This window comes from Microtus oregoni, unplaced genomic scaffold (genome assembly GCF_018167655.1).
Source record: "Microtus oregoni isolate MIOR12 unplaced genomic scaffold, Mior012 000018F_ref0000195, whole genome shotgun sequence".
Lineage (NCBI taxonomy): Eukaryota > Metazoa > Chordata > Mammalia > Rodentia > Cricetidae > Microtus > Microtus oregoni.
The window spans coordinates 38,313,195-38,326,925 of record NW_024543077.1 but is presented as its reverse complement, the minus strand read 5'-3'; the positions used below and the strand labels follow the sequence as shown (position 1 = coordinate 38,326,925).

Below are 13,731 nucleotides of genomic sequence, written 5' to 3'. Positions count from 1 at the left end.
AACCAGAGGAGCCTGGGAGCTCTGGGGTTTAGGGTTGGGTGGCAGTCCTCGCCTTGATTAGAAATTAACTTTTAAATCGAACTGAATCATGTAGTAGATCTGTTCACTCCGTGGTGTCAATTGCTGAAATCAGTTATTAAGGATAATAGGGAACACGGCCCTTTATGTTGTGGAAGTAAAAGTTTTGGGGGTGACTGGTCAAGCTGCTCTTTGAAGGCTTGGGGGTGGGGGCATTTGGGATGGAGCAGAAGGTTGACGAGCTGGCTGTGGAAATCAAAGCTTAAGTCTTTCATCTGGGGTGAGTTGCCTCTGGTTGTGTCACGGCGGGGCGGACCCCCATCGGGTCTCCTAAGTGGCTTCTGTCTGACTCTCACCCCTTTCTTCCCGGGAGAAAAGTCAAAACACATAAAGGAAGACAGAAAGACCGACCTGTGCACGCATGCTTCGCCTGGTCCTCTTCACTTCCAGCCCCGGGTCAGTCTAGTTGCTAGGATACCACAATGGCCAGTGAAACACGGTGAAGCGGTCCTTAGCGGGAGTCAAACGGATGCGGGACATTATCTGCGTCGCGTGTGTCCACAAGACCACAAGGCCGACGTGCAACAGGGGTACAAGTGGACCCAGAAAATCCCCTCCCTCCTCAGCGGCCTCCATCCCTCTCCATCCACCTCATCCTTGGGTTTGTGGATCTCTGACATCCGCTTCTTTCCAGGAGCTTCTTATTAGCTGTCATCTTGGAAGTGAGATTCAGAGGAGAGAAATGAGTGGGCTGTCTCCTCCTGTGGTCCTCCAGGGAGGCCAGGTGTCATGGCAGCTTCTTCAGCCACCTTCGAACAGAATCCATCATCTGCTTAGCAGACTCTTGACTATCGTTGACCCCAACCCTGCTCTTTGCCGTCTTAGCATGCTAGCTGGTAGAGAGCTGAGAATCATTTGAGGTTGCTGTCTTTTTGAGAGAAGTGTGGATCTCCATTTGTACAGCCCAAACCTAAGTTTCCTAGTAGGCTTGGGTGAGGAGAAGGATGGACGGGTTTCATCTTAATTTCCGTTTCTCCTTTCCTCAGTTAAACAAATTGATGAACAAAGACGCTGGAGGGATGCCCTTGCTTTCTGTATCAGAGAAGCTGAGCTACAGTGTCCAGATGATGATGGTGATGGAAAGGCCAGGCCCAGGGGCTGCTAGCATAGAGCAAAGGAGGTGACTGGAAACACACAGGGACCCAGAGGATGTCACTGAGAGGATGTCCTGTCCACCCAGGTTTGCAGATGCCCAGGGATCCTGGAACGTTTTCCTGGACATGCTAGGCCTGGGAGCTTCTGCAACTATAACCAGAGGGAGGGTGGGAAGGTCTTCTCCCTGGTGCAAGAGCAGAGGAGCAGGCAGAATGGCGAGTCCTCCGCAGTCAGAGAGAGGAGAGGAGTTTCTGGGATCAGTAAAAAGCTCTATTATGTATTTCCATAAAACCTGTGTTCTGCATGTGAGCAGGTTACAGTGTGTTCATGCTGCATATGAGTGGGTTGCAGTGTGTTGGTACTGCATACGAGCAGGTTGCAGTATGTTCATGCCATGTGTGAGCGGGTTGCAGTGTGTTCATGCTGCATGTGAGCAGGTTATAGTGTGTTCATGCTGCATGTGAGCAGGTTATAGTGTGTTCATGCTGCATGTGAGCAGGTTGCAGTGTGTTCGTGCTGCATGTGAGCGGGTTGCAGTGTGTTCATGCTGCATGTGAGCGGGTTGCAGTGTGTTCGTGCTGCATGTGAGCGGGTTGCAGTGTGTTCGTGCTGCATGTGAGCATGTTCCTGTGTGTTCATGCTGCATGTGAGCGGGTTACAGTGTGTTCATGCTGCATGTGAGCAGGTTCCTGTGTGTTCATGCTGCATGTGAGCGGGTTCCCGTGTGTTCATGCTGCATGTGAGCATGTTATAGTGTGTTCGTGTTGCATGTGAGCAGGTTATAGTGTGTTCATTCTTCATATGCACTAGAATCAAATAGATTCTCTATATAGACCTCTACGCCTTGTTACTACATTTCCATTAGCAATGCATGTTCTGAGTTTTCAACTAACAACTCAACAAACTGTAGTTTGGTTTTCCCATTTCTTGTTCCCACACCACCACCAATGTGAGTTGATTTTTCCATATGGCGTGATAGTCCAATTTCTTTCTTTTAGATATGGAAATCTAGTTTTCTCAGACTGTTTTCTAATGGTTGGTGGGTTGGTTGATTAAGAGGGTCTCAGAACAGACCTGGTCTTGAACTCTCAGTCCTCCTCGCACTAAGCTCCCAGGAGGCATAGCCTCATTTGTGTCTTTTGCCCTCCTAGTTAAAGATCAGTTGTGTATGTTTAGATCATTTCCCAGCCCTCTATTCTGTTCCCCTGCCTGTGTGCTTGTGTGCACAGCAACACTCTGTAGCTTTGACGACTGTGGTCTGTGACAAGTGTTTATTCACTGATTGGAGGTGCTGGAGGTCAACGCCAGGACCCTGCGTGTGACAGGCAAACCCTTCATCACCGAGATACAGATTGTCATAATTCAGGAAGTATGATGCCTCTGACCCTTGGCTCTTTGGGGACTTTTGTAGTTCCTTATGAATTTTAGAACCTGTTTCTCTATTTCTGTAAAGGATGTAATTGATGTTTGTTTGTTTGTTTCCTGGTGTGAGAGACTGTATCGGGTTCTCATGCATGCCAAAAGGGTGCTCTGCCACTGAGCCGCGTAGCATCGGCCACTGGTTTCTGATAGGGATCGTATTTATTGATGGAATTTATCTGATAGGATGTATTCATTGCTTTGAGTAGTGCAGACATTTAGAAACTATGATATAATTCATCTAGCAAAGGGAACACTTTCAGGTGAGAAAGTAAATTTATAAAATATAAGATGTTTCCCTTAGTTTCATTGGGGTAGTTCCTTAGCCTTTATTGCTTATGTTGCATGTGATCAAACTGTTGCCATCTTGTATCCAGTCACAAGCAATGATTTGATATTATTTTATGGTACCTTTATGGAGCTAGCCAGGAAACACAGGCCAGAAGGTGCTACACCTGTGATAAGTTGGCTCCTCTGTCTCGGGGCTCCTGGTTCTGTCTGGCTGCTTACACTCAGCAGGGGCAGGTTAAAATGATGAGGGTAAATTTGCCGGTATCCTAGGGCCTTTGAGATGGCCCATCCCAGAGCGGTTCCACAACCACTTGGGTGCTCAAGCCAGCAACGAAGACTGCAGGGGTGATGTGTGTGAAATCCCCGCTCACCGTTATGCCCGTGGAATACCGTGGTCCCTGGAAGCCCCAGTCGATGAGAGCGCTCAATGGCTTTTTCATCAAGGTGGCCCTCCAGTTGCTGCTCTTCCTTCTCTTGGCATAACCTGGAGGATTGTGAACCTGTTTGGGAGTAACCTTCCCAGAGGGTTTGTTTTGATAGCAGCCTCATGATGAAGAATTGTCTTCTTCTTTTCTCTCTGTTTTATGGCATAAAACTGATCCTTTTTTATTTGTTGTCATTGTTTACTGGAGTTGTTAACTAAAGGCTGATGAAAATCGATCACGGTACTCATGCATTTCCTAAAATCGGAGTATCTTTAAAGTCCGTGCTGGCGTTGAGCTCCCTCTTTTCTGTACTTTGAGCCAGATGTCTTGCCTGTTGATGGCATGGTTCTTTAGGAGACTTGGGTGACTTTGAAGCAAACTCGGCTTCCTGTTTACAGGCCCTTCTCTGAAACCTCACCAGCCCAGTGGGGAAACACCTGAGATGTGCCATGATTCTTCCAGAGAAGAACGTGGGTGCCTAGGAGTGTTTCCAGCCGTGTTGCTGTGGGAACTGTTTTGTTGTGTTGTTCTCATAGGGTCAGGGCAAAGGAGGAAACAAGCTAAGGACCTATGATGTACCCTGTGAGATAGTATCCCCTGGCGGTCATGTACTCCATCCAAACCATGCACCTTTTGTTAGTAAGGGACCGGAAGTCTCGTGGCTGTTTTCTGTTTGATATTGTAGTATGCATACTTTGCTGTTAATAGATTTCTAGTATGAATGGGGACTACAAGATTTCACATTTATTCTTTTGCACATATATGAATGAATGACCTTTTCAGCTGTGTGTATCCATATATGCGTGTGTGTGTGTGTGTGTGCACATTTACACAAACCAGCAAAGTGACTCTCCACAGACTTGTGTAATTGAGCATATTCCCGCCTATTTGTGGCAATAAAGGCAACACATTCTTATGTAATCCCCTCTTGATTTGAGCCCTGCACAGCGGAGGTGAAAGAATTGTTCTGAAACAAAATTTTCATTACTCTCAATTACAGACTCAATCTTTGTAAACGCATCCGCAGCAAGGCGAGAGAGCTGCTTTAGGCAGCCCAGAGAAAGCTGAAAATTGGTCCCTGGGAAAATTCAGGGTAGGACTTAGTATACAATTTTGGAAACTAGGAAAAGCAGCGGATAGATCGCTTGCACTTACCTGACCAAAGGTAAAACACAATTAACCTTGAACCATAACGAAATGCTCAGTACGTTTCTTGTTTTCGGGTTCAGATGACTTCCTCATCAGAGATTCACTGAAGCCCTTGACAGGTCTCCCCCGTTATCTAGCCCCTTATCTATTTTGGCTTTCTTGATTAGGTTATCTTGAATCATTAGGGGGGTTATTTATTTTAATCGACACTTATTGGATTCATGAAAAGAGAATTCAGCGACGAGGAAACAAGAGCAGAATATTGCCTGGCTCATTTCACACTTCAGAAGAGTCTCACCCAGCTGAAGAGAAACCCTCTCCCAGTGACAAAAGTTTGTTTGGGGACTGTCTGTGCTTCCCTTAGAAAGCGAACTGTCTGTGGTTAATAATATGAATCTCCTCCGAAGACACTCAGAAAACATTTCCTCTCGGTTACATATGCTGACATTTTCTGTATTGGAGATGTGGGTGAGGGAATGGCCCTGTTGCGTTCCTGCAGCAAGAAGCTTGAGTCATTCCCAGGAACTGTTCATTTGCTCATTCTCCCATTCATTAGAGTTCCTAGAGGGGCGGAAGGGTGGGACTTCCTGTTTAGAGGCTGGGGTTCGCTCGCCAGTGCCCTGCAGACACATTGGAAAGAAGGGTAGTCACCAGGATGAGGCCCTGCCTTCTGGGATCACCCAGCCTCCCTCACTGGGGGCAGCATTGGTTTTGCGGGAGACCAGAGCAAGCCAGGAGCTTGTGTTTAGTACCAGTTTGTATTTATTCGGTGATAATGTAGAAACGGAAAATTTGGAGCTGTTGATGTGGCTCAGGGGGTAGGGGCACCGAGAACCCCAGGACCCACATAGTTGATGGAGAAAATCAAGTCCCATGATTTATCAACCTCTTACCTTCACACATGTACACACACACACACACACACACACACCACACACACACACCTCACACACACACACACCTCACACACACACACACCTCACACACACCTCACACACACACACCTCACACACACACACATACCACACACACACACACACACACACACTAAAAAGTAATTAAGAAAAAAATACCTGGGAAATATGTCATAAGACCAGAATATATATACACACACGTGTATATATATATTGAAGCAAAATTCCAGGCTGGCCTAAGCCTTCTCTGCATCTCCCTCTGCATCCCCAGTGCTGGGATACTGTTGCTACTGTTACAAAGAAGATGTAAGGAATGGTAGACGTGGGAGTCGTGACCTGGTATCTTGTAGGGAAACTTTGCCTCTTCCTGCAGGACACAGGCATTTCAGGACCATGGACAGGACACACGGCTTCTAATCTGCTGGGTTCCCCGCCATTTCCCATATCCCTTTGACCCAAGGTTTAGAGATTCCATTTCAATTCTTGTCTGATGAGTCGCAACTCAAGCCAGGCCTTATTAATGTTCTATGTGTGACCTCTGTGGTTCCTTAAGAATTCTCAGCTTGTGGTGACTAAAAACAGGAATAGGCGTTGCCATTTTCCACATGGGCATTAATAGCAAGTCCGTACAGGTGCCCACATACCGAGAAAGCACTCAGAATTATGAGAGCAGCTGGTCAAATGGTTGGTTTGATGTTCGTGCTGGGTGCTGTCCTTTTCAGAGTGAGAACTCCCCAGTGCTGCAGGCTGGGCTTCACTGCCAGGCCATGTGTGTTCGGTTTAGGATCCACCAACATGGTCCCAATGTCAATAAATATGTCTAGGCTAAGTGGCCTTCTTGACTTTGTCATGCCCCCAAAGGACCCTTTGCTAAATAGAAAGAAAAGAAATGTGACAGGAAAACAAAGAAGAGAGGATTTCCTGACATATCCGTTAAAACGCCTTCAGTAGCTCCCAGAGCCTATAGAATCCAGCTGGGATGTTTTCATATTAGAGTTTTGCAAATTGGCCTTTCAGGGTCAGTTTTTGAAACTGGTGCCCTTCAACGAGAACTGACGTTGAGGTGGCAAAATAGTCCCCGTGTGCTAATTTCTATATAGCCCAGTAGTGCTATTTCATCTAGTTAGCACCTGCACAACATCTACCATGTGCAAGGAAGAGTATTCTGCTCCGAAGAGACTAGATCAAGACGCCCGGCCTTGTTCTTTGTCCAGAAGGGGCCAACCGTTCTGAAGAAGGCACAGCAGACACGCCCACCCTTAATCACATAGTGAATGAGTCTGCCGAGTGCTTGGGGCTCGGGTAGGAGTGAACAAAATGTCTTCACAGGAGAATAGGTGAAGCCTTGTCTTGAGCGCCTTGAGGAACAGTCTCTCCAGGGATCAGAGATCTGGACGGGAGGCCTTACAGCCAAGAGGGTAGCATGGCAAAGCACGGAGGTGGGAATTCGAATATAACACATGTCTCGGGGGACTGAACAAATTCATTGTGCCCAGAGAATTGGGTCACCAGGAGACCTGTTGAGAGACTGAGCCAACAGGAGCCACTCGGGGTTCTTATCATCTCCAACTGTGAGCCGCTGGCCGTTTCCTTCCTGCACCTCATCAATACAGCTCTGTTTTCCAAAGTCCGTCTTCCAAAAGTACCCGGAGGGCCATCTCTTCAAGTAGGACAGAATCCTACCATATCATTTACAGTGCGGTCGGGATTGGCTTTGCGAATTTAGATGGGCAGGCAGCTCTCAGGGACGCGTGGATTGCAAGCAGATGATACTTTGATGAGCATCGCCTCACCTGTGGAGTTAGGGAAGGTGGTCAGGCTTGGTTTCTCTACAGAGGAAACCTGAAGAGATGGCAGGGACATAATGTTAATAAGTACTATTTGCTTAGGCTCTGAGGGTTCCAGAACTTTCAGCCAGTGGCTGAAAGGAAGCAGTCTTTGATCGGATGCCCCTTCGCTGGGTTCCAACTGTAATGGATTCTCTGGAGTCACCATACATAGACTCCATGTATGTTTTCACTGTAAGTTAGTTCTAATGGTCTCTCCAATTTTTAAACTTCTCCTTTTGAACTCATTTTAGATATAGCAAAAAAATTTTTTTTCTAAAAAAGCATAGAACTAACCATATTGTGTTGCATATCACCCCTGTCCCAATTTGTTTCCCTTAATGTTGACACTGAACATCACCGAAGGGAAATTGTTGAAAATAGTGCAGCTGACAAAGCCAGGAAATCCGCCATTTCTGTATCAAAAACGTGGTTCTATTGCCTTAGTTCTTCTACCAGTGCCTTCCTCTTGAATGCCCAGAGCTAATAGATGGTTTTGATTAGCCTCTGACTCCTCCTAGCTCCTTCCTCTGCCATCTCTGAAGGCTGCTGATTGGTCATTGCCTCAAGCTTCTCTGGGTCTGGATTTGTGGCTGCTTTTTCCTGATTGAGCTGAGATTATGACGTTGGGGGCAAAACTACCTTCCGCAAGACAGTCTTCCCTTTGTGGTACAGCATAAAACAGTGTTTGTGGTGTCAGCACGCTTCACTAGTAAAGCTGACCTTGACCTCCCACAATGATTAGTCAATTGGCCAAGGTCATTTCTCCCTTGTATTTCAAAACACCAACAACGAATTACTTTCCACTCATGACAGGATCAGGTAACAGATCATGAAGAGCAGAACCAGGGGACCCCATCATTTTTGTAAGGTTCCCCTTGAATACCCAGAAGCTCCGACAGAGCAGCCGCGTCCTCAGAGGTCACTTCATGACAGTTACTTCATGACAGGGCAAGGACCTAGTCCTCAGGTCTTGGGGCTATCAATGTGGATGCTGTTGGCCATTCTGAGCTGTGCCCAGACCCTGAAACCCACAGAATCCCTGCTTATTCGACTCAGAAAGCTAACCGGACTGCATGGCCAGGCAGCCCGTCCCCAGTCAGAACTTCCCATCAGACCAAGTGGGAAGCCACGGAGAGGGACCTAGGCAGGAGCTGCTGGGCCTGGAGATCACATGGGCCACAGTAGTGCTTCCAAAATGAAACTACTTCAGGAATGCTCCCCTAAACAGATAGCGAGCAACACAAAAAACCTACTTGAGATTTTTAACAGAAAAAGGAGATTTGTTTATTAATAATTCATGAGTTCCCATTGAACATGCACGGCAGAAACAGTGCTATTCAATAGAGAATACAGTCATCTGTCACTGTTTTATTTGACATTTACACTTTTTTTTTTTGCCCGATACTGCAAAACTTTCTTGGATGGCATGCAAAAATTATATAAATGAAAAAAAAATCCTTACATAGGGACCATTTATTTCTCCTAGGATGGGTCCACTCACAGTTACACAGGTATGTGTTCCTGCACTGGCCAGACACTTCTGTGTGCAATCATTAGCCACCAGGCAAGCAACTCTGAGGCCCTACTGAGAAGACAGAGATCCATGTCCAAATGGCCTGGTGGAGGGATGGCGTGGCCATGGCCATGATGGGCGGGGTGGCGGTGAGGAGGGGGACATTCAGAGGGCCAGCCAACCAGTGAGCCAAAGGGACGAGCTTGCAAATCACGGCCCACGAGAAGAGAACTGCCCCCCCCCCAAACGCATCGCTGTTTCAGATAAGAAATAAATATTTATAAATGGCGTCACAGGAGTCCTGCTAGTGGGAATACCATCGTTTTGTAAGAGCAGATCTGAGCTAGGAAGCACCTCACCACCTTGGGCTGGTAGGAGGCTCTCCACAAGCTTTTTGCTCCACGGGTTGGTTATTATTTATAAAAATCACAGAACCAGCTGATACATTCATAAGCTAATTATTGAAGCAGCTGGGCACACACGGTGCAATATGGCCAAGGCTGTGAAGTATCACAGATTTCTTGGGGCCTGCTGCGGTGGGGGGGGGTGTGCCGTTGAAGGCTCCATCCCTTAATCCGATCAGCCAAGCAAACACGTTGTGGGGAAACCAGATTAATAACCCTCTAAACACCACGAGTGTGCCTTCATCTTCAAAACCAGGTTCCCTTCAACGTTCCACCCGATCAGCCCATCCGGGATCTGGGGACGTTCTCTGCCGTCCTGAGAACGGGGCCTTGTTGGCTTCTTCCCGGTGCCAGGAATTAATCAGGAATTAATTTGGTTTGCTTCTGTCTGCCCACGTGGTCACATTTGTCTCTAATCCACTCCCTAATAGCTTCAAGGTCAAGACCTTGCGTGTCAGTGGGCAAATTGAGCACCGCACTCCCGAAAGACCGATGGCAGGCCGCACACAGGGCCGTAACGAGCCTACAGTGTGGTTCTAAGTGATCGTAATGAGGGCTGATGATCACAGCGCCTATAAATCAAACGCGGCCCTGGGTGTCGGGCAGGACACTCCAAGTGTCATGTGTGGGGATGCCACTCAGATGTCACCTGTCCCCTTCCACGCTGCGGCTTCCCACAATGCAGCTCACCCCCCACGCAGAGCGGCAGGTGCTGTCCTCCTTAAGGCCCGGTTAGCTCAGAACTTCATCTTTGAACAGATGTAGGTTTTTGTTTTGATTTTCCATTCAGTGGCTGGTCTCCATGCGATCGCCTCCCCTGGGAGATGTTAAACATACCTGTTTGAGGCATTTGAAAGAGTTCACTAGGTACTTATTCAGATCTGTGAAAAGACACAGAAATGGGACCTTAATTTTTGCCACAGATGGTTTATTTTCCATCTCAAGGATTCTTTCCTTTGTATAGAGAAACCCCTGAGAAAACACTTTGGGACTGGGAGATTTTTATTAAAATATAATTTATTTCCTAGTAGCGATAAAAATTTATCTTCATTTTTCGTGGGCATGGCACCTGAAAATTAACCATTACCTGTCTCTTGAGTCACGGGGAGGGACCATAAAAAAACGCTTGGGAAAACATTTCCAGGTGAAGGGTAAGATGCGTGGTTTTTCATTCTTCCTAACCCTCTAACTCTCCCCAGCTCCCAGTTCATCGCAAGCAAAGGATCGGGTCTGTGCAAATGTGGCCTCTCACTTGTAAAAACAAGGCAGTGTTGTGTTACAGATTAGTTTATAAATCCCTGGTGGCTTCACAGTTCAGCGCCTACAGCTGCTGCACGCGGGCCCGGGTTTTTGTCTCTCCTCGGTGCTGCTGCAGCCGGGAGTTGAAGGGGAAAATGGAACGATCAGGTTATTAACATGGAGGCCGCGAGGAGGAGGCCGCACAAAGAGAACAGCTGGTGTTGCTGTCTTGGCCGATGCAGCGGAGATAATCAAATCTCGCCTCTTTTCGGGGAAAAGGCAGAAGACACAGCAGAGAGTTAGACAAACAACAGCTTATGATATTACATGGGCTTTTTAGGATGCGTGTCAGGAGCTCACACTGGCTTGCAAGTGATGCCGGAGAATATGGTGAGGGTTTGGGGTTTGTTTCTCACAAAGTCAGTTCTGTTTATGCACCTTTTAAGGAAAAAAAAAAAAAACAAATCCAAAATTCCTACCCTTTCGCGAGAGAAGTAATGCGGGACAGTTCTTGTTTTTTTGTTTTTTTGTTTTTTTTAAATTAGCGACGTAGCTTGGAGATGATGGGTTAGAAAGCTACCGGGGAAAATATTTTGACATGAGTCAGCGAGCGATGTTGACAGCCTCTGTATTATTTTCATATAAGCCATCATTTGCATCGCATTTTCTTTCTCGTGCAGCGGCGAGAGAGAGAGAGAACATCCGGATGGCAGGGATGGGGCGAGCCCCTTGCAGGTGCCGTCCTGATCCACGGCACACCTTCCTGCAGGTGTGGCTGTGCAGGAGCGGTGAGCCCAGGGCGGTGCTCAGAGATGAAGCAGACATACCTTTGATTTTTATTCTGGCCAAAGCTGTTGTCTCTGTCTGCAGGATAGCTAGCGATTGGAAGGATGGTTCCTCCCCAGAGGACTCGGTGCTATTGACACCAAGATTATTTTCCCGATTTCTGTCGCCATTTCATAATAGACATGTATTTGTCTTTCCTATCTTTAGAATAAAACACTAGCCAGTTGGGTAATTCCTAAAAAATTATGGCTGAAAAATTAAAATTACCTCTTTAGGAAAGTGGGTAACTATAATCCCATGTGTCCATCTAGAAGATTCTGTTGTAGTGTTTATTAAGAAACTCATTATGGGGTTGGAGAGATGACTCAGTGGTTAAGAGCATCGGTTGCTCTTCGAGGGGACCCAGGTTCAATTCCCAGCAACTACATGGCACATGGCAGCTCACAGCTATCTGCAACTCCAGTTCCAGTGGATCCAACACCTTCACACAGACATACATGCAGACAAAATACAAATATACATAAAATAAAAATAATGATTAAAAAAAGAAAAGAAAAAACTCATTGAGAGCTGGGCAGTGATGGCACACGCCTTTAATCCCAGCACTTGGGATGCAAAGGCTGGAAAATCTCTAGAGCTCAAGGCCAGCCTGTTCTACCAAGCAAGTTCCAGGACAGGCCAGGCTGCTCTACCTAGCAAGTTCCAGGACAACCAGGGCTGTGCAGAAAAACCCTGTATCTGAAGAACAACAACAACAAAAAAAAACTCATTGAGAATATGTCCTTTAGGAAGGTGTTAGAAATGTTGAATATAGATTCTTGGGCCTGGGATGTAGCCCATTGTGGCACAAGCTTGTAATCCCAGTACTTTGGAGCGGTAGGCAAAGGATCAGGAATTGAAGGCCATCCTTGGCTACACAGAGGCTAGCCTTGACTTATCAAACAAGAAGTGTGAAGCCTTTCGAACACTGGCGTAACAATCCGCGTGGTCACTGGACGGATATAAGAGTTGGACCGTTTCAGTCACTACTAGAGTTGGTGGGAATAATTCTGACCTAAAAACATGGTGGCTTGGGGAATGGCAGTCAACTTGAAGTCTAGGCTGGCCCAGCCGCTCCACACCGGCAGCTCTAACTCACAGTATCCCCTTCTCTCCAGGGCTGGCTCTGTGAACTGCTTCGCTGGAAGGAAAACCCCAGCCCAGAAAACCGCACCCTCTGGGAGAATCTCTGCACCATTCGCCGCTTCCTGAATCTTCCCCAGCATGAGAGGGACGTGATCTACGAGGAGGAATCGCGACATCACCACAGCGAACGCATGCAGCACGTGGTCCAGCTCCCGCCCGAGCCTGTGCAGGTCAGTGTCTTCCCAGCCCCAGCGGAGCTTCCTGCTGGCTGCAGCTGCCCGGGGTCAGGGGGGCAGACTGCCTCCTATGAGCGGAGGACTGGTACCCTGTCCCTGAGGACAGAGTGACCTGTCCTGACAGCAGATACTGTGCACGCGCTTACCGCGGAAGAAAATGACCAGGAAAGCCAATGCCAACAGCAGAGGCTCTCCTGGCATCTTTGAGGTTGTAAGTCTGGAGCTCTTCGATGTTAAATCCCGTCTCCATCCGCGTTTCATGGCATTTTAACTTTTGTTTATTTGTGTGTGCGCACGTCCACACGCATGGCAGTGCAGAGGAGACCGAAGGACAACTTGCAGAAATCAGTTCTTGCCTTCACCATGTGGGTCCTGAGGATCCAACTGGGGTCATTAGGTTTGGCATCAAATGCCTTTACCCTCTGAGTCCCTGACCCATCCGTTTGTGCTCTAAAGAAAAATTGAAGGAAATTTTGATCCAAAGTTCTTCAGGTCATATTTGATGAGTTGAAGAAATAGTCTCTTGACCTGAGAATTATCTTTAATTTCAACTGAAGCCTTAAGAGAAATCATGAGAGATTCTCAGAATTTGAAGACCCCCGCCCCTTCTACAGGTCTGCCTTGTTTGGGTAGCATGCTTAGGGGGCTTAGTTTTTCAATCAGGTCGAGACAAATGTTTCTTTCTGAAGTAGCTGAGTTTACTGTCTCCTTCTGGATCTAAAGCCAGTGACCTTCAGGAGCTTATAACCAGTGCGTCAGTAGAGTTTTGCACATGAATTGGTTTGGCCCTGTGGCCCTGTGGTCTGCAAAGCAGACCTCCAGAGCCCTCTCTCTGCCTTAGGTTTCATGCAGACAAGAAAGGGTTAAGGCCAGAGTGCATGAGTGTACATGAGCGTGCACAGGTGTATGAAAAGTACAACAGACAATTATTGGAGAAAGAGAGCTGCTTGTTGGTTTCCGGCTACCCAGCTAGCTTAGACCTGAAATATTCACACAGAAACTGTATTATTTAAATCACTACTCGGTCCATTAGCTCTAACTTTTTATTGGCTAACTCTTACATATTAATTTAACCCATCTCCATTAATCTGTGTATCACCATGTGGCAGTGGCTTACCCAGTAAAGTTTGGGCATGTCTGACTCTGGCACTGGCTCCATGGCATTTCCTAACTCCGCCTTCCTCCTCCCAGTATTCAGCCTAGCTTTCTTTCTCTGCCTACCTAAGTT

The 13,731-nt window shown here is 47.1% G+C and overlaps 1 protein-coding gene across 8 annotated transcripts in view; it reads left to right on the top strand.

Moving 5' to 3' along the window:
* Satb2 (SATB homeobox 2) overlaps positions 1 to 13,731 on the top strand; it is a 174,159-nt gene that overhangs the window by 126,405 nt on the left and 34,023 nt on the right. For all 8 annotated transcript variants that reach the window (XM_041668062.1, XM_041668058.1, XM_041668053.1 and 5 more), the window contains one exon: positions 12,300 to 12,497. In XM_041668062.1, the coding sequence (XP_041523996.1) occupies positions 12,300 to 12,497 (198 nt within the window). The remainder of the gene's footprint in view (positions 1 to 12,299; positions 12,498 to 13,731) is intronic.